Source organism: Eupeodes corollae, chromosome 1 (genome assembly GCF_945859685.1).
Source record: "Eupeodes corollae chromosome 1, idEupCoro1.1, whole genome shotgun sequence".
Classification (NCBI taxonomy): Eukaryota; Metazoa; Arthropoda; class Insecta; order Diptera; family Syrphidae; genus Eupeodes; species Eupeodes corollae.
Window position 1 is genome coordinate 278415320 of NC_079147.1, and position 21329 is coordinate 278436648.

The window sequence follows — 21329 nt, forward strand, 5'->3', positions numbered from 1 at the left end:
AAAATATTTTTTTAAAAAGAAATGATTTTATTTTAAAAATAATTGTATGCAACACAGAAAAACGTTTTTGACATCTGGTAAGATTTTGAGAACAATCGAATAGACAGTTTTTTATAAAAAAATAAAGAATTATCTAAAAAAATCATTTACTTTGATTTCGAACGAAGCATCTTTTCAAAAACTTAAGATATTGCTTTAAGTCGTATTTTATTTAATTGCAAATTTTGTTTTCTACACTCAGTAAGATTTGAATTAAAATCCGACACTCAGTCCTGTGTCCTGCTTTTTATTTACTTTCCTGAGAATTGGTTCGCTCTACATCACCCAGCCATCTCAGTCAGTGGACTTTTACCCTTCTGGCTAAGTCTACGTTGCTGTACAGCCCGTAGAGCTCGTCGATCCATCTTCTCCTCCACTCCCCTTCGATGCATACGGAACGTAGATCACACCAAGAACTTTTCTCTCGAAATGACCCATGGTGCTTTCAACCGCTTTTGTCATAGTCCATGCTACTGCACCGTATAGCAGGACGGGGATGGTAATGGTCTTAAATACGTATAGCGACACTTTGGTCCTTCGAGAGAGTACTTTTTTACTCAATTGCTTTCTTAGTTCAAATAAACTGCGTTTAGCAAGATCGTTTGAACTCAGTTCTGGTGTTGTTTTCTGCATTTACAGCGGTGCCTGTTAGACGAAGTCATTGAATACCTCAAAATGAATATGTCTATCGATGGTGAAGTTTTGACCAAGATGTCGGTGTTGTATGTCCTTTCTAGATGACAGTATGTACTTTGTTTTACCCTCATTAACCGTTAAACCAATTTTTGCCTCTGCTTCAATACTCACAAAATCCCCATTGATATCACGCTGAATTCTTCCGATTATGTCAATGTCAACAGCATATGCCAGTAATTGGACAGACTTTTGAAAGATAGTGCCTCTAGTGTTGGCGTGTGAGCTCTGCACTATTATTTCAAGCACGATGTTAAAAAAATCGCATGACAGCGCATCACCTTGTCTAAAACCTTTTTTGACATCAAAAGGTTCTGTTAAGTTGTTTTCAACCTTTATGGAGCAGCGTGAATCCTCCATGGTCATCCTGCACAAACGGACGAGTTTGGCAGGGATGCCAAAACTAGACATGGCTCTATACAGCTCGTCCCTGTAGATGCTGTCATATGCGGCCTTGAAATCGATGAAAAGATGGTGGGTGTCGATTTGGTGTTCTTGGGTTTTTTTCCGGGATCTGCCGTAATCAACTTGTGGACTTTCCTGGTCTAAAACCACACGGATAAGGACCTATCAGGTTGTTGACGATAGGCTTTAGACGTTCACATATTACGGCAGAGAAGATTTTATAGGCGATGTTAAGTAGACTGTTTCCTCTATAGTTGGTGCAGTTTAGAGGGTCTCCTTTTTTCAGGATCGGGAAAACAATACTGAAATTCCATTCATCGGGCATGCTTTCTTCCGACCATATATTACATATAAGTTGATGCATGTTCTTAACCAACGTATATCCAGCTACTTTGAAGAGCTCGGCATTCAAGCCATCCGCTCCATCGGCTTTATTAGACTTGAGCTTAGATATGGATAATATCTTTACTTAAACTAAATCTGGGGACGGGATTGTTGGCATTCGTCGTCTATGTTGAACAGATCATCCTGCCTGACAGAGGAATTCGGTTCGTTGTCGCCGTTATACAGTCTGCAAAAGTTGTCCTTCCATATCCTCAGCATTGACTGCGGTTCCTCTATGATGTTGCCACTTTCGTCTTTGCAGCCCTCGGTTCTAGGTTTATGTACCTGTAAATTTGATAAAACTTCAAGCTTCATTCCTGCTTTTAAACCTCTTAACATCTTCAACCGCACGCTTCTCATGCCCTCTATTTTTCCTTCTGAGAAGTCGTTGTTTCTTTCGCCTCTTCTGCTCATAGAGCTCTTGAGCTCGTCCTTTTATGCAGCGCCGCTTTGCGTGCCTGTTGTTTGGCTGCATTTGCCATTTCGACATTCCTCATCAAACCAGGGGTTCCTTGTTGGTGGTTGCTTGAAACCCAAAACGTCTGAGGCGACTTCTATGATTGGATCTTGCCAATGTTTCCACTGGTTGTCGATACATTGTGTTGGCGGCAGAGAACTTCGAGAGAGGTTACTTGTGACTCGGTCGGAAAAGGAATTGGCGATCTCTTGCGATTGTAGCAGTTCGACGTTGTACCTTTTCCCAGCAACTCCCTGTTTTGACTGTCACCGTCAATGCGGAGCCTTATGGTCATATTATGATATCCGACTTTTTTTGTCAGCTACTGAAGAATATGATTTGGAAAATATTTGGTTTCAACAACATGGTGCCACATGGGAGTATTTCTTTATTGCAAGAGACTTTTCCTGGCCGCGTAATTTCCCGTTGCGGCGATATCAACTGATCACCACGAACGTGGGGCTATGCTAAATACCTTGTTTATGGAGATAAATCTTTAACTTTTAAGCACTTTAAAAACCTATTTAACGCTCAATATCTGTCAAAAAGTTGTTTAAAATTACTTTAAAAGATTCAATGCTTGCAACAATTTGCGTGGTGGTCATTTAAATGATGTAGTATTCACACATTATTTCAACATTCAAACTTTATAATAAGAAGCAATATAATAAAAACTAATGTTTTATTCGTATTTTATTAAAGTTTTCTATGGAAGTTGCAAAATGGCTTACCCGGTTTTATAATTTTAATTTAAAAAAGAAAATGTGATGTAATACCACTATTTTTTGACACCTTTCATTATCATCCATCCGCTATGTCCTTTAAATTATTAAATCCAGAAGTTCACAAATTTCTATAAGTACAAATGTATCCCAAAAAATTGGGTAGAAATTATTTCAGTAAAACTCAAACAATGTTTCAAATTTCTATGTAATTTTTAACTTTTTTCTATACTTAAATACATTGATTTTCATTCATAAATGTTTGCTTTTTTCCAAAGTCTCAAGATCCTTAAAACATTCAAATGGACATTTTTTATTTAGAATTGCGAAGTTCAGAAAATTCGTGGAAAAAACATAAAGGCAAAATAAAATACATTTTCTTTTTAACTTTTACACACCAATTTAGGTTTTCTATCACCGTTATCATTCATTTTGATTAAAAACCTATTTGCTTATACATATATCATTTGACAGAAAACCATTAAGACCAATCTTTCCCGCATTGGAAAGAACTGAAAAAGCAAAAAAAAGTAGAAATTTATTGACATTATTTGATGAATGATTGTGATGTGACCTTTTACATTTTGAACTTGATTTCAACGTTATTCAAACCACAGAACAAAACCGCATTTTGTCTTCTCAATTTGGGTTACTATTTCTATCGTTTTACAAGGACGACCTCTCTCTTTATCTGTCTGTTAAGGCCTTGAATGTATGTATTGCGGTTTTTCAATTTACACTAAGAATTTCAAATAATCACCCACATGATGTTAACAAAGATGTAATATTTTCTAGTTGAATGGACTTGAATTCAGAAGTCGTGCCCCATTGGTAGCAATTCAAAAATAATTGAGTTGTCTTCTACTGAAACCACAAGTCATATCTGGATTGATTTCCTTCACTGACCCAGACGACCAGTGTTTGGAAAATTGGGTAATAGCTGATTTTTGACATTCTACTTTAAGGAAAATATAACATAGAATATGTAAGTATTTAAAATTGATTTTTTAGGCCAAGACTAATCTTGGCGGCTTATTACTTTTATTGTACTCGTAAACGATAAAGGGATATATTTAAGCGTGTATATTATGCCACATCTGGAAGTCACAATCAAGGCTCTTGTAAGACACACAAAGTAAAACCAAATCAAATTTTCAAATTACCATAACATTTCTTCAAACACTGTTGTTGTGGATTTAAATTTAAAAAATAAAATATAACTTTGCCTATCCATCTTAAAACTTTTAATTTTTATGTTGATTTTGTTTTTCAAAACTTGGTAAAAGCAATTAATATCTCGACAGAAATTATTTTTTACTTAAAAAAAACCAAAATGAAAAAATATTGATGTTTGCTCTTGGCAAATGAAAAATTGCATTGTAAAGCTTTTCAGTGTTGTAAGATGTAACACAACACAAAAGTCAATAACAGCATTTTGCTTGCAGCTATTTTTTTAGATGATTATTTTGTTTTCAAAGTTGAGTTAAATAAAAATAAAAGTACTGAAAATCAGCAAATAAATAAAGGACCGTTGTGTTGAAAAAGCAGACAAATTAACACAAAATACATAGCTTAAAGCTTTGATTGGAACTTTAAGAGATATTTATTAATTATTGATCATCATTCTTCAAGCATATGAATAATTCTCTGAAGAATTTTATAGCAGAAGGCTATGAATTTATCCATCTCTCGGTCTTCATAGGTTTTGATTTGGAAACGTGTGCATTTTTTATAATTACTCCTACATCTTTCTTAACATCCCCTATTTATACTTAGTTGTCAATAAAGAAATGAAATGGATTTTATTCCTTTTTTCTTAATATTGAAGTTCGAGTCTCTTAAATGTCTTAAATAAGATAAGCCGCCTAGGTTTATTCTGAAATTTATTAAGACAGTTAAAATGGTACACACAATACGAAGCATTTTCAATGACAACAACCTTTTTAAATTAATTCAAATAATATAAGAAAACAATTAACCATCGTTTAGATCATCTCTTAAAAAGTAAGCAATATTTTTGAGTTGACTATTAATAAGTATGTGGTATAGCAGGACGGGTATGATAAGGGTCTTATATAGCAAAACTTTGGTAACTCGAGAGAGGACTTTACCACTCAATTGCTTTCTTAGTCCAAAGAAACAGCGGTTAGCAGGAGTTATTCTGCGTTTGATCTCAGTGCTGGTGTTGTTTTCTGTGTTTACAGCGGAGCCCAGGTAGACGAAGTTCTTGACTACCTCAAAGTTACGTCTATCGATGGTGACCAAGACGTCGGTGTTGTATGCCCTTTCTTGACGACAGCATGTACTTTGTTTTGCCCTCATTAACCGTTAAACCCATTTTTGCCCCCTCTGCCTCAATACTCACCAAAGCCCCATTGACATCACGCTGAGTTCTTCCGATTATGTCAATGTCATCAGCATATGCTAGTAATTGCACAGACTTTTGGAAGATAGTGTTGAGGTGTGAGCTCTACTCTATTCTTTCAAGCACGATTTTAAAAAAATCACATGACAGCTCATCACCTGGTCTAAAACCATTTTTGACATCGAAAGGTTCTGTTAAGTTGTTTCCAACCTTTATGGAGCAGCGTGGATCCTCCATGGTCATCCTGCCCAAACGGACATGGCTCTATACAGCTCGTCCCTGTATATGCTGTCATATGCGGCCTTGAAATCGATGAAAAGATGGTGGGTGTCGATTTGGTGTTCTTGGGTTTTTTCCAGGATCTGCCGTAATGTGAATATTTGATCAACTGTGCACTTTCCTGGTCTAAAACCACACTGATAAGGACCTTTCAGGTTGTTGACGATGGGTTTTAGACGTTCACGTATTACGGCAGAGAAGATTTTATAGGCGATGTTAAGTAGACTGATTTCTCTATAGTTGGTGCAGTTTAGAGGGTCTTTTTTTCAGGATCGGCCAAACAATACTGAGGTTCCATTCATCGGGCATGCTTTCTTTTGCTCCTAACCAACTTATCTCCAGCTGCTTTAAAAGCTCGGCATTCAAGCCATCCACTCCAGCGGCTAGACTTCAGCTTAGATATGACAATCTTTACTTCGTCTAAGTCGGGAGGACGGGATTTTTGGCTTTCGTCTTCTATGTTGAATAGATCATCCTGCCTGATAGCGGAATTTAGTTCGTCGTCGCCGTTATACAGTCTGCAGAAGTGGTCTTTCCATATTTTCAGCATTGACTGCGGTTCCACTATGATGTTTCCACTTTCATCCTTGCAGCCTTCGGTTCTAGGTTTATGTACCTGTGAATTTCGTTTCACCTGTTCATAAAACATTCGAACTTCATTCCTGCTTTTAAACCTCTCCACATCTTCGACCGCACGCATCTCATGCCCTCTCTTTTTCCTTCTGAGAAGTCGGCGTTCCTCTCGCCTCTTCTGCTCATAGAGCTCATGAGCAGCTCTCGTCCATTTATGCAGCGCCGCTTAGCGTGCCTGTTGTTTGGCTGCATTTGCCTGCCGACATTCCTCATCAAACCAGGGGTTCCTTGTTGGTGGCTGTTTGAAACCTAGCACATCAGAGGCGGCTTCTCTGATTGCATCTTGGCAATGTTACCACTGGTTTTCGATACATTGTGTTGGCGGCAGAGAACTTCGGTCGGAAAAGGATTTGGCGATCTCTGGCGATTGTAGCCGTTCGCCGTTGTATCTTCTCCCAGCACCTCCCTGTTTCCGAAGTGCTGCCTTGGCTACAACGAGGTAGTGGTCCGAGTCGATGTTAGCTCCTCGGAAAGTTCGTACATCCATGATGCTGGAAGCGTGTCTGGCGTCGCTCGCAATATGGTCAATCTGGTTGACGGTAGATTGATCTGGAGAAGTCCTAGTTCCTTTGTGGATGTTGAGGTGTGGAAAACGCGTACTGGCTACCATGACGTTTCGCCCCGCAGCAAAATCTATGAGCCTGAATCCATTGTCGGAAGTGTTGTCGTGCAGGCTGTTCTTCCCGATTATTCCACCAAAGATGTCTTCCCTTCCTAGCTTGGCATTAAAATCGTAGCTAGGGCACTGCTCATATGTTTCATCTAGGAGCTCGAAGAACGCATCTTTGATGTTGTCGTCTTTCTCTTCTGTGGGAGCGTGTGCGCATATCAGGCTAATGTTGCCGAATTTAGCCTTGACGCGTATGGTCATGAGGCGCTAATTGATGCACCTATAGCTCAAGACTTCTTGCCTAAGTCTGGCTCCAATGACGAAGCAGCATCCAAATAAGGGCTGTTGGTTTTCGTGGTAGCAGTGGCCATATTAAATATCGCAGTTTTTCATCCTCTTTTTGCCCGGCCCATCACATCGTATTACCTAGATGGCGGTGATATCTGCTTCATATCGTTCTAGGGCCTCCGGTAATTCTTCGGCCGCACGTGGTCTATTAAGGGACCTAATATTCCACGTGCATATCCGAAGTTCGTTGTCCTTTATTCGTTTGCGTTGGTTGTCAACAGTAAATCCGTCCGTATACTATGAAAGCTTTTACGTGGCCAGGAGGTCACCCCGACACACAACCCCCAACCTGGAGGGCCAGATCCTAAGTATAACTCCAAGGATGAGGAGCCGGATAAAACCGCTCCTTACAGGCCTGGGCTCCGAATAAGTCGAAGAAGCCCTATAAGGTGTTCACTAAGTAGTTCAACCTTACTGGAACTGTAGACGCCACCGTTGATTCCATCTTGGGAATTCCTCCGCTGCCGTCCGGATAAGGAGAGGTGCCTTAGTGGAAACACCTCTCTCCACCTCTCTCGTTTGCTGCCCCCAACAATTTTCCACTGGGGGTGGAACCCAATCTCCAGTTGAGGTACTAGGCACCCGATGTTCAACACGTGGAGGTGAGAGTAGGAGTTGATAGACAGAGGTTGGTTTTAAGAAAAACCTGTGGACGCTTGTGTTCTCTTCAATGCACATGTCTACCATTTGAACATTCGAAATGATTAATAAAGCTGCTATTTTCATGATTTAAGAAATGAAGAAATCTATCTAGGCTAGATTAGAGGAGGGATGTGAACCTATTATCACGGTCCCATATTCTCTTGACCTGAATAACATGTAAAACGTGTGGGGATGGGTTTCAAGAAAATCGTACGAAGAAGGACGGCAATACCAAAAAAACCGAAGAGATTATTGAAGCCATAAAACAGTCCTGTGCCCATAGTCGCTAAATGATAAACACTGATAACTTTCCACCCGTCTGTCGATTTGTCTTGCATAAAAGAACATACGTTTTCGTGTTGGGTTAGCAAAGTTGTTAATTGAATTATTCTTAAAAAAATCAAATTAACAACAATATTTTTCATATCAAGAAATAGTTTAGTTTGAAAATCAAGTTTTGTTAAATAGATTTTTAGTCGAAAACAATTGTTTACCAATTTTAGTAGCATTCCTCAAATTTTTATAAATTGGATGAATGAAATTAATTTGAGAGATATCAAAAAGCGAACATCAATTTATTTTTTTTACGAAAAAAACGAACTGTTCGATGTTTTTTTTTTTAAAAAACTACTGATACAATTATTTCTGTGAAATAAAAAGTTTATAGACAATATTTTTAATTTTGGAAAGCAAATTTCGTGTTGTTTTTTTAGATTTATATTTTTAGTAAAAAACTGTCAATTAGATATTTCTCAAAATGTTACTGAATGTTGACAGCAATATTTATTATAAGATAAAATAAGTTGGAAGCTATAATATCAAATTTTTGAAAAGATATTTGAGTCTAAAATATATTTTTAGTAGGTTTTTAGTTTTTATAAACTGTCAATTCCTTTTTTCTCTTACTGAATGTTTAAAACAATATTTTTTAATAGATGAAAGTAGTTTAAAGGTTATATAACAATGTTTTGAAATGATATTGGAGTCGAAAATAGGTTTTTATTTTTTGTACTTCGATTTTTCTCAAATTTTTGTGTGGAAAATCAATTTTTATTTACTTTTTTTTAGGTTTTTATTTTTTATAAAAAAATTGTCGATTTTATTTTTCTCAAAATTTGTTAAAAACGTTATTTTTCGTTGCACAAAATTGTTTTGGAGTTGAAATCATTTTTATTCAAAAAATTTTCGAGGTGAGAAATTTTTTTTCAGTTTTTTTTTATTTAAAAAAAAAAACGATAAAAACTGAATTCAAGTCTCTAGCTGATATGTATGTAAGAACACGAGATTATATATGTATTAATATTCTCTTTACTTCTCTTTTAATGATATGAATGTATTGGAAAGTTATACGATGTAGGCTTAAGTCAACTGATAGGTTAGAAATAAGTTAGTCTTAAGATGATGAATAAAGAGTACAGACTCAAAAGTGAAATGGTGTTTTTATTAAAATACATTAATGGCGACGAGGATAATTAAAGAAAAAAGTTAATCGTGTAATTAAATGGAAAATTTAAGTAGAAAAGAAGTGCTGCCTAAAATTAAAATTGAAAAGCAAAACGAAATTGAAATAAAAGTTGATAACGAAGAATTAATTTTAATAGAAACAAAAATGGCATTTATTGGAACGATCGAGTTTTTTAGTCCCGGTGAAGATTTTGTGGATTATAAAGAACGACTTCAACATTTGCTTTCAATTAATAAAATTGTGGAAGATAAAATCAAAGTATCGTATTTAATAACTTTAATTGCCCCGGAATCTTATAAAATCTTAAAATCGTTAACAAATCCGGATAAGCCAGATGTGAAAACCTTCAATGAACTTATTGATATAATGGAGAAGTATTTTACGCCAAAAGTGAATATAATCGCCGAACGATTCAAATTTTATAAAAGAAATAAAAAAAAACTTGAAACAATTAGTGAATATATTCTTGATCTAAAAACGTTAGCTCAAACATGTGACTTTAAACATTTTCTCGATGATGCTCTGAGAGATAAGCTAGTTTGCGGAATGTATCATGAAAGTTTTCAACAAAAACTCTTAAATGAATCGGAGCTCACATTTGACAAGGCGTGCGAGCTAGCAAAAAGTATGGAAATGACAAATAAGCAATTAAAGGAGATGAGACCAGAATCTCAGAACACCATCGACATGCTGAATCAACGGTATCAGCCTAATCAACAACGGGGAAGAAGTCAGTGGAGAAGATCAAGCTCGGAGAGGGGATCATCTTACGAAAAGAGACCATCTGGGCAAGGGCATCGCAACAGTAATCAAATTGACAAGAGGGATTGGAGGAACGCGGTTTGTTATAATTATGGCCAGAAAGGTCATATAAGAAAATTTTGTAAAAACAAAACTAGTTTCGATAGTAAAAAAAAAATTAATGTAAACTATGTAGATGATATTACAGATTATGAAATAAATGATTTATCACTAGGGTATATAAATTCGTTTACTAATGTTAATAGTGTGGCTCAAGTAGTACAGTTGTATATAAATAATGTAGTTTTGGAAATGGAAGTTGATAGTGGTGCATGCTCAACAGTAATTAACTATAATACTTATAAAAATAAATTTTCAGAGGTGACAATTGAAAAAGTTAAGAGGCAATTAAATGTGGTAACAGGACATCAATTGGAACTGGTGGGAAAAATTGTGGTTAAAGTCCAGGACTTAGTCAAGATGTCATCTTTCATTTTTTGGAAATTTTTGTTATCAAATCAAATCTCGACTTCACCCCTCTTTTAGGGCGTGACTGGTTGGACGTATTGTTTCCAAGTTGGAGAAACAATTTTGTTGTAAACAAAGTGGATGATGTGGTGGAAATGAAGGTAAAGAAATTAATGTTGAAGTTTCCGAAAGTTTTTTCTAATGACATGAGTGATCCCATTGTCGGTTATAAAGTCCAGTTGAAGTTGAAAGAAAATGTGACTCCAATTTTTTCAAAGCCTTATTCAGTACCTTTTGGGATACGTGACAGAGTAGATGCAGAAATTGAAAAATTGGTGTCTCAAAAAGTTTTAGTACCGATCAAATATAGCGAATAGGCTTCTCCAATGGTGGTGGTGCCCAAGAAAAATGGAGATTTAAGGTTGTGTCTCAACTGTAAGGTAGCTGTAAACAAATCTATCGAAAATAGTATTTATCATCTTCCAATTATGGAAGAATTATTTACAAAGTTTGTTGATTGCAAAGTGTTTTGCGTTCTCGATTTGACAGGAGTCTATTTACAACTAGCCGTGCATGAAAAGTCTCAACAATTGTTAACTGTCAATACTAGAAAAGGGTTATACAGATTTACTAGGGTACCTTTTGGGGTTGCTGTTGCTCCCGCTGAATTCCAAAAGGTTATGGATGAAATTTTAAAGGATCTTGATAGGGTTGGTATATATTTAGATGATCTGTTGATTGGAGGGTTCGATATAGAGGACTGCGAAGCTAATGTTGTGAAAGTTTTAGAAAGATTGGAAAAGCATAATGTCCGAGTAAATTGGGATAAGTGTAAGTGGTTTGAATCGGAGGTTGAATATTTAGGCCATGTTATTAGTGGTAAGGGAATCAAACCCAACAAAGAAGCTATTTTAGAAGCTCCTAGTCCCCAGAATGTTACACAACTCAAAAGTTTTTTTGGCATGCTGAACTTTTACAATAGGTTTATACCTGATTTGGCAACTAAATTAAGAAAATTATACGATCTTTTAAAAAAAAATAATAAATATGAATGGAGGCCAGAACATGAGCAGACTTTTAATGAAGCAAAAAAAACTTTTGATTAGCAATAATATTTTAGAATATTTTGATCCAAAAAAACCAATCGTTTTGACGTGTGATGCTAGTCCATACGGTGTGGGTGCGGTTCTTGCTCATATAGTTAATGGGGAGGAAAAACCAGTACTTTTTGCATCTACAACTCTAAGTGAATCAGAAAAAAATTATTCGCAAACTCATAGAGAGGCGCTGGCAATAATTTATGCAGTTAAAAAGTTTCATAAATATTTATATGGACGCAGATTTACTATTGTGACCAGGCGCTCAGAGAAATATTTAGCGAAAAGAAAGGACACTTAGCTGTAGCGGCAGCAAGGCTACAAAGATGGGCTATCCAATTATCAATGTATAATTTTGAGGTTAAATACAAAAGAGGTTCGCAGGTAGGACATGCAGATGCATTATCTAGGCTACCCGTGCTGGGTTCGACAAATATTCCAGAGGATTTCATAAATGTGCTTAAGTTTGGTCCTGACAATATGAAACTTCTGAAGCTAGAGGATGTCAAAACTGAAACGAGCAAAGATTTTATTTTGAGTAAGGTTTATAGCTGGCTTTTGAATAGGGACAACTTAAAAAATGATGTGGAAACAAAATATTATATAGACAGAGCTCGAAGTTTTTCGTGTAATGATGGTTGCATATACTATGGGGACAGAATTGTTATTCCAGAAACTTTGAAATATGATGTTATCAGAATGTTACACGATACACATGTTGGAATGACAAGAATGAAAATGCTGGCAAGAAGTTATGTTTGGTGGAGGGGTTTAGATGCAGACATAGAAGAGTTTGTTAAGTGCTGTCAAGTTTGCGCTCAGACTCAAAATTTTACCAAGATAACTGAAGAATCGAACTGGATTCCTTCTTCTTATCCATTTGAAAGAGTTCACATCGATTTTTTTGACATAGATGGGTTAAAGTTTCTTTTATTAGTAGATAGTTTTTCTAAATGGATTAAGATTGCTGAAATGAAAAGTACACAAGCAGAAAAAGCGATTTGCAAATTACGTAATTGGTTTGCTGTCTTTGGTTTACCAACTCAGTTAGTGTCTGACAATGGACCCCCTTTTCAATCAGCGGAGTTTATTGAATTTTGTGAAAGTAATGCTATTAAGGTTTTGAAGAGTCCACCATACCATCCACAGTCAAACGGACTGGCTGAAAGAGCAGTTCAAACTGTAAAACGAGTTTTTAAGAAATTTTTAATAGAAAAACAGTCTATTAAAAATCTAAGTTAAAAAATTGACAATTTTTTGCTTAAATACCGGAATACTCCAACAGTTTCGACTAACCAAACACCTGCTAGTATGATTTTTAAATTTAAACCAATAACTTTATTAGATGTTTTAACATCTGTTCTGAAATGTGCTGCGGAGAAGCTTGAAAGCCAAACATCAACAACTCACCCTAGTCTATTATATATTTCATTTAAAATTTTTGTTTAATTGTATTCACTAATTTCTTGTAACGGCCAATGCAGATTTTTGCTCTCATTTCTTTTGTACAATGCATATACTTACAATTTGGATACATACTGAACTTGATAGCTAATTCACTCTGTCTCTTTGCTGTCTAACCATCATCGCGGTAACACCAAAAATTGTTTAGCTCCGCAAATTATTGTAATCATTTTGGCATATTATATCTAAATTTACTATTTTGGACATTGCATTATTGAAATTTAATAAATTAGAATTAATTAAATAAGAAAAATTTGTTGCCATTTATTATTTCGATTCATTTTATGGTCCTTCGTGGTCGGATCTCTTAAACAATTTTTTCGTTTTTTCTTGGACATTTGTGATACGTGATCGTGGTAAGACTTTTAATTGAGCTACAATTAAATTAATCATTATAAAAGCTGCACTTAATCGTTGCATATGGCAATTGATGGTGATATGAAGGAATGATTTTTTTTAATACTTGCTAGAATCTTTAAATTTATGTGGTGTATAATATTGTATATACATATATAATATATATATGTATAAACTATGAGACGATTTATTGAGTGTTAAGCTCGCATAGAACAAAGAAGAAATTAAACACGTGACAAAATATTAACATTGCTTGCCATTTCGTTATTCTAAATTAATTAAATAACAAATATGAATGCGATCAAAGTTAAACGTGGTTACGCTAAAGGTACCCTGACACGTGCAGCACAGTATGCAGAGTCGCTGCCAGTTGACATTACTCTTGCTGAACTTGAGATTCGGTTAGAAAGGCTTCACCAAGCTTGGTTAGATTTCTTGTCTCTAAATCATGAATTATGTGAGTTTTGCGATGATGCAAACTTTGTTGACCCGGGTCTTGAATTTGAAGAATACGAAGAAAAATATTTAAAAACACATTCAATTTTTACAAATCAAATTCGTCACTTTAATTCTCAAAATAACAGTGCTGATGATTCAATAATAGAAAAATTAGCAGATCAACAGACTTCTTTTTTAAAAACATTAAACTCCGCGACACAAAAATCATCGGTTAAGCTGCCTACAGCTAATATTCCTATTTTTGATGGAAAGTATGAAGACTGGCCTGAGTTTAAAGATCTTTTTTTGAGTTCGGTTGACCGGAACACTAACCTGAGCGGTGCTCAAAAGTTTCAATACCTTAAGTCGTTTCTGCGCGGTGGTGCTTCGGGTTTACTTAAACACATGCGGTGTTCGGAAGAAAATTATGTTGAGGCATGGGATAGGCTAGAAGCAAGATACGAAAAAAAGAATCTCATTGTTCAGGCCTTTGTTGAATCTTTTCTTTCGTTACCTTCGTCTAATTCTGAAAACATTCAGGTACTCCGTAAGATAACAGATGGTGCAGATGAGGTCATCCGAGGGTTAAATGCATTACAATCTAATAATCGCGATCCGTGGCTAATATATTTGCTATTGCAAAAGGTCGATCCAGACACACGACAGGCGTGGGCTGATAACTTGGGAGCACAAGAAGACGCTACAATAGATCAGTTTTTGACCTTCTTACAGACTAGGTGTAGTAATTTAGAGGCGTGTACTTCACTAACCCCAACAAGAAAGAAAACCATTACACCAGTTCGGTCACATTTAGTGGAATCAACACAAAATTGCCCTAAATGTCATGGTGGTCACATCTTACCTCAATGTACGGATTTCATTAGTCTCGATGTCGTTTCTCGTCGTGAGTTTGTCAAAAAACATTCAATTTGTTTTAACTGTCTCCGTCAAGGTCATGGTTCGTATAAATGTCGGTCAAACTTTCGGTGTAAAACATGCAAGGCGCGTCATCACTCACTGGTTCATCCTACACACAATCCAGCAACTGAACATTCTTCTTCTAATGACCTTCAAAGTAATAATACAACATCTCTTCCAAATCCTCCGATTGTTTCCAATCATTCGCTTGAATCTTCTCGTGCGTCTCATACAATTCTTCCCACAGCAATTGTTAAGATTCAAGATAGCCAGGGATTTTTTCAAACCATACGCCTTTTGCTCGATACAGGTTCTCAGGTTTCGTTTATAACCGAACATGCTGTTCAACGCCTGGGCCTTAAACGCAAACTATCTCGAATTCCAATATCTGGAATTGCATCAACTTCAGCTGGTGTAACTAATGGTTTAGTTACCGCCAATCTTCACTCTCGATTTAATTCTAGTTTCGTTGAAGTTGATTGTTTCATAATTTCAAAACTTACTTCAGTATTACCTTCGTGTTCCATAGTTAACATTGATTCAAGTCGTCTATCATTCGATCTAGCAGATCCAACTTTCAAAGAGCCTGGTGAAATTGATATTTTGATTGGTGCAGATAAGGTGTTCAGCATCATAACTGGCCCTGCAACCCCAGCAGAGCATCAAGTACCGGAAAGGATTCCTACTATTTTTGGTTGGGTTGTAGTTGGTCAATTTAATCAGAATACTTCTGGACTTGTTACATTCTGTACCCAGTTAGATTTCAGCCAAGACTTTGACCTCGAAAGGTTTTGGAGATTAGAAGAAGTTTCTAATGTACCTGTTCTTTCTTTAGAAGAACAACAAGCTGAAGACAGTTTTGTGAATACTCACATTCGTCATTCTGATGGAAAATTTATGGTGGAATTGCCTTTCAAGCCCAATCAAAGGACTTTTTTTGGAAACTCTTTTTCAGTTGCTTTCAATCGTCTGCAGTCAATTGAAAGAAAATTCGCATCGAATCCTGATTTAAAAAGTCAATATTCAAAGTTTATGAACGAATACTTGGAATTAGGACATATGAAAGAGGTGCCACCGAATGAGATTGCAGTTGATAACAACAGGTGTTACTACTTACCCCATCATGCTGTATTTAAGAGCGATAGTAGCACAACTAAAATAAGGGTGGTTTTTGACGGTTCAGCCAAAAGTTACAGTAGTATGTCATTAAACGAATGTCTTCTCGTAGGTCCTACAATTCAGCGTGATATATTTTCGATATGCCTAAGATTTCGACGACACAAATACACAATATCGGGAGATATAGAGAAAATGTATCGTCAGATATGGGTGTCTCCTAAGAATTCTGATTTTCAAAGGATATTATGGCGGGAATCACCTGAAGGTCCAGTCAAACATTATCGCCTTCTTACAGTCACTTATGGCACGACTTCAGCACCTTTTTTAGCAGTTCGCTCCCTCCAACAGGTAGCACTTGAATCCGCTCTTTCACATCCTGTTGCTTCGTCGATTATCCTCAACGATTTTTACGTAGATGACGTAATGACCGGGGCAGATTCTATCGATGAGGTGATCAAGCTGCAAGCTGATCTAGTCGAATTATTAAAATCTGCTGGCTTCCATCTCAGAAAATGGACAACCAACTGCTGGCCTTTGCTTTTGTCAATACCAGAGGAACAAAGAGAGCTGTCTCCAGTTGATTTTGAGGAATCGAGTTCAGTTAAATTATTAGGATTGCAATGGTGCCCATCGAGAGACTGTTTTTCTTATAAGGTTCGCTTGGATACATCCAAAACTGTCACTACACGTCGAATACTTTCGGAAGCATCTAAAATTTTTGACCCAATCGGATTTTTGGCCCCAGTTGTTGTTGGTGTGAAAATAATAATGCAGAACCTCTGGAAAGAAAAGTTATCTTCGGACGAAGTAGTTCCAGAGCATCTGGTCGATCGTTGGACATTAATTCATCAAGACCTTCATCAACTTGAAAATTTAAGTATCCCTAGAGTAATGTGGTCGGACAAAAACAATTATGAACTACATGGCTTTTGCGATGCTTCTTTAGACGCCTATGCAGCCGTCGTTTATTGCAGAAGTGTTAATCCAATAAACGTGTTAATCCAGAAAGTGTATCGGTTTCTTTGGTAGCAGCTAAAACTAAAGTAGCACCCATCAAAATACTTTTGCATCCCAGACTTGAACTCTGTGGAGCTCTTCTTTTAACCCGTCTAATAAATAAAATTCAGATTTCTTTACAGGAGAAAGAATCTAAAATCTTTGCTTGGACGGATTCATCTATAGTTCTCCATTGGTTGTCAGCAGTACCAAAAAGATGGTCGGTATTCATTGGCAATCGAACCTCGGAGGTTTTGTCTACATTACCTCGTAAGATGTGGAATCACGTACGCTCGGCCAGCAACCCGGCAGATATTGCTTCTCGTGGTATTTCACCATCGCATTTGTGTTCAAATGAGATGTGGTGGAAGGGACCTCATTGGTTAAGCTTGGACAGATATTTTTGGCCTACATCACCTCCCGTTCCTGAAGAATTTTCAAAAGAAGAGCTAGAAGAGAGAAAATTACCTAGAGGCAAGACAAAGATATTTGTATCTTATTTAGAAACAGACAATATTATGGATCTAGTTATTGTAGATACATTGATTAAAAATGTATCTAACTGGAATAAAATTATTCGTGTAGTTGCATATGTGCGCCGGTTTTTACGTAATTATATACGAGACAAAAAATATCGAACTGTTAGACCTTTGTCTACAAAAGAACTTTTACATGCTAAAATTGTTATTATAAAAAAGGCGCAGTATTCGTTGTTTTCGTTCGAAATCGGTCTTTTGAAGAGAAATAAGCCTTTATCAAAGAGAAATAAACTTGTGTCGTTAAGCCCTTTTCTCGATGCGTTTGGAGTGCTTCGCGTTGGAGGTCGTATTCAACAATCAACTTTAAGCTATGACCAAAAACACCCTGTAATTTTGTGCAAAACTCATCCCATTTCAACTCTTATAGTAACTTATAAACATAACCAATATTTGCATTCGGGAGTAACATTAACTTTTTCTTTAATAAAAGCGAACTTTTATATTCTTGGGTGTAGAAATCTGATCCGTAAAATTGTACACAAATGTATCGTTTGTTTCCGTCAACGCGTTACAACTTCACAGCAACTAATGGGCAATCTCCCAATTGATCGCGTTGTTTATTCACGACCATTTAGTAAAGTTGGATGTGACTACGCGCGCCGGTCCGATTACGTTGCGTTCATCTCGATTACGAAATGCTAAATTGGTTAAATCGTACATAGCATTATTCGTTTGTTTTGTTACGAAGGGAATCCATCTCGAACTAGTTGGAGACCTCTCGACAAATGCCTTTTTGTTAGCCTTAGACCGATTTGTTGCGCGTCGCGGTAAACCCAGCGAAATTTGGAGCGATAATGGTACGAACTTCCACGGCGCGAAACGAACTCTGGATGAAATGTATAATCAACTTCGAAGTCAACACCATAACACCATTGTAGCTGATCACCTGTCAAGGGATGGCATAAGCTGGAAATTTATCCCTCCTGCAGCCCCACATTTTGGAGGCTTATGGGAGGCAGGTGTAAAATCTGTCAAGACCCACATCAAACGTGTTATTGGTGAGAACAAGTTGACATACGAAGAGATGTACACGTTACTAGCAAAAATCGAAGCTCTGCTGAATTCGCGTCCCATGTGGCATGTATCAGATAGTGAACCAACTGCATTGAGTCCATCACATTTTATGATTGGGGAACAATATGTTGCAGTTCCTCAATCAAATATTTCAAATAATTGTATTAAAACTAATTGGTTTGCTTTACAGACTTTACTCCAAGGCTTCTGGAAGCGATGGCATCAGGAATATCTGACATCCCTTCAACATAGAAAAAAGTGGCCAAAACTTAAATTGAATCTTCAAGTTAACGATATCGTTCTTCTCAAAGAGCCAAACCTGCCACCCTCCAAATGGATTATTGGTCGTATCTCGCAAATACATCCTGGAAATGATAATGAAGTCAGAGTCGTCACTGTTCACACGAATTTTGGCAACTACACTCGTCCAATATCTAAGGTAGCTCCACTTCCTATCACTGAAAGACCGGAGTCTTCCAGGGGGGGCTGAATGTTCTGAAATGTGCTGCGGAGAAGCTTGAAAGCCAAACATCAACAACTCACCCTAGTCTATTATATATTTCATTTAAAATTTTTGTTTAATTGTATTCACTAATTTCTTGTAACGGCCAATGCAGATTTTTGCTCTCATTTCTTTTGTACAATGCATATACTTACAATTTGGATACATACTGAACTTGATAGCTAATTCACTCTGTCTCTTTGCTGTCTAACCATCATCGCGGTAACACCAAAAATTGTTTAGCTCCGCAAATTATTGTAATCATTTTGGCATATTATATCTAAATTTACTATTTTGGACATTGCATTATTGAAATTTAATAAATTAGAATTAATTAAATAAGAAAAATTTGTTGCCATTTATTATTTCGATTCAACATCAAAGCCTAAAAATCAAAAGAATACTGTTGAGAATGTAAATACTAACACACATAAATTAGATTATTTAAATAGAATTGTTAAATTTAAAGATAAAGAAAATATATATTATAAAAACAACTTTAAATCCCATGTCAAATGGATTCCTGGACATATTATAAAACAAATATCTAAATCACTATATAAGATTTCTGTAAATGGGGTTCAGAAAATAGCTCACATAAATCAATTAAAACACAGAAATTGTTCTATTCGATTTAGTCCACATGTAACTCTTATAAACAATAAAAATAGTAATGAAAACAAAGTGCAAAGTCAATTGCAATTTAAAGAGGAAAAGGATGAGTTTCATAGTGCAGAAGAAGACATTGTTAATGATAATAAAGAAAAACTAAAAAAGCAATTTTTGAAAGATCAAAGGAAATTTAATTTGAGAATTAAACGTAAATGAAATAATTCGTAAATAAAGGTGGAAACATTATTCTGTTATAAGTAATAAAAAAAAAAAAAAAACAAAATGTTATTTTATAGTAATTATGGAGGAGTTGATATGTATGTAAGAACACGAGATTATATATGTATTAATATTCTCTTTACTTCTCTTTTAATGATATGAATGTATTGGAAAGTTATACGATGTAGGCTTAAGTCAACTGATAGGTAAGAAATAAGTTAGTCTTAAGATGATGAATAAAGAGTACAGACTCAAAAGTGAAATGGTGTTTTTATTAAAATACATTACTAGCTTCATTGGATCGTGAGATATTTAGGGTTAACCAAAATGTTCACATTTTTTTAAACTGCTATGGTAAAAAAACAGAAACGCAATTTTCTTGAGAGCGTTTTCTGCATCTTTCTGAATTAATATCTGTATAACAAAATTTATTTGAAGTCGATATCTATTCTGGTTCTTGAGCTATGGACGACAAAAAACCTCGCGAACGTACGGACCAATTTTTAACAATTTAAGTAGCATTTCTTGAAAATTTGTATTTGTAATTTACAAAAATACAGATTACAGATTTTTCTTAGAAAATTTTGCGTTACTATATTTTGTAGATTTCAGCCTTATAAAAAAACCGTCTATTCGATTTTTCTCAATATTTTAATGAATATTGGAAATAATATTAATTATAAGATGAAATTAATTTGAATCCAATATTTTAAAGTTTTGAAAACATATTCGGAGTCGAAAACGAATTTTTACCAATTTTAAGTAATGTCTTTTTCTACGCTTTTATTTTTTTGTAAAAAAAATGTCAATTCGATAATTCTCAACATTTTACCAGTTGTTAAAAACGTTATTTATCGATGCATAGAATTATTTCGAGAAATTATTCATTTTAAAGTTCAAAAATGTTAGAAGTTCTACATTTCAGTTGCATACTTTTATTACTTTTATTTGTCATATTTTGTCAATATGTAAACGAAGGTTAACTTTAAGGCGTTAACCTCAAAAGTAATTTTGTCTTGGATTCAGTCGTGCATTTTATTGTTTATGTACCTAATATTGTAACAGTAAATCATTGAATATATTATTATTATTATACTCGTATGTTCATAATATAAATTTTGATATTCAAACAAGATTTTTTTCTTCTTTCGTTACCTTATAATGTTTCCTCGTGGGAAGTCGCATGTAATATGTATGTTGATAGCATCCTTGGGAAAATATATCTCTTTTAAATAATAAGGTGATATAAAGCCAGGCATGTGCAAACATATTGCTTTCCATATTATGTATAGGTGCCTACAAATATGTACATAATATACATGTTTAGAAAAAAAATTGCCCTTATAAAAGAATATTTTTCTTTGATTTTGAGTAATTGTAGGAAGAGATTTTGAATTGAAGATGGTAACACCTATTCTTTTACCTTTTCCATATAAATATTACATTGAGTGTATTTAATAGCTTTAAAAACTCAATTCAAAGCTTTTGGTTAAAACACTAGAGTAATCTATATGTATGTTCACATTTTTGAAATTGGCTGTTATTGAGTTCAAAATGTACCGATTTTTGAAGTTATTTTTCAACCGCATTATAGCTTATTTGTACATATCCTACATATGACGAGTTTGAAAATAGCTCCTTTCCAGACATTTAAAAATACCATCTTTCCGAATAACCTACTTTCTTTGGTTCTGTTGAAATGAAATAACGCCTTGCAATTGTATAATTCATGGCCTTACCAAAAAAAGTTACCGAAATAGAATTAAATTAATGTTCACACATTAGCTGGGGTTCTCGTCTTGT

The 21329-nt window shown here is 35.4% G+C and overlaps 2 protein-coding genes across 2 annotated transcripts; both read left to right on the forward strand.

The window, feature by feature from the left end:
- Window positions 1-13460: 13460 nt before the first annotated feature.
- LOC129950724 (uncharacterized) lies at window positions 13461-16673 on the forward strand. Its single transcript, XM_056062650.1, has one exon. It carries the CDS (start codon window positions 13461-13463, stop codon window positions 16671-16673), a length of 3213 nt encoding a protein of 1070 aa, XP_055918625.1.
- A 1341-nt stretch (window positions 16674-18014) lies between these two features.
- LOC129950733 (uncharacterized) lies at window positions 18015-18683 on the forward strand. The gene has a single exon (XM_056062657.1). It carries the CDS (start codon window positions 18015-18017, stop codon window positions 18681-18683), a length of 669 nt encoding a protein of 222 aa, XP_055918632.1.
- The last annotated feature ends 2646 nt before the right edge of the window (window positions 18684-21329 follow it).

Bases quoted from the DNA above. Each gene is read 5' to 3' on its own strand.
- LOC129950724 (XM_056062650.1), top strand. From the start codon at position 13,461: ATGAATGCGATCAAAGTTAAACGTGGTTACGCTAAAGGTACCCTGACA.
- LOC129950733 (XM_056062657.1), top strand. From the start codon at position 18,015: ATGTATAATCAACTTCGAAGTCAACACCATAACACCATTGTAGCTGAT.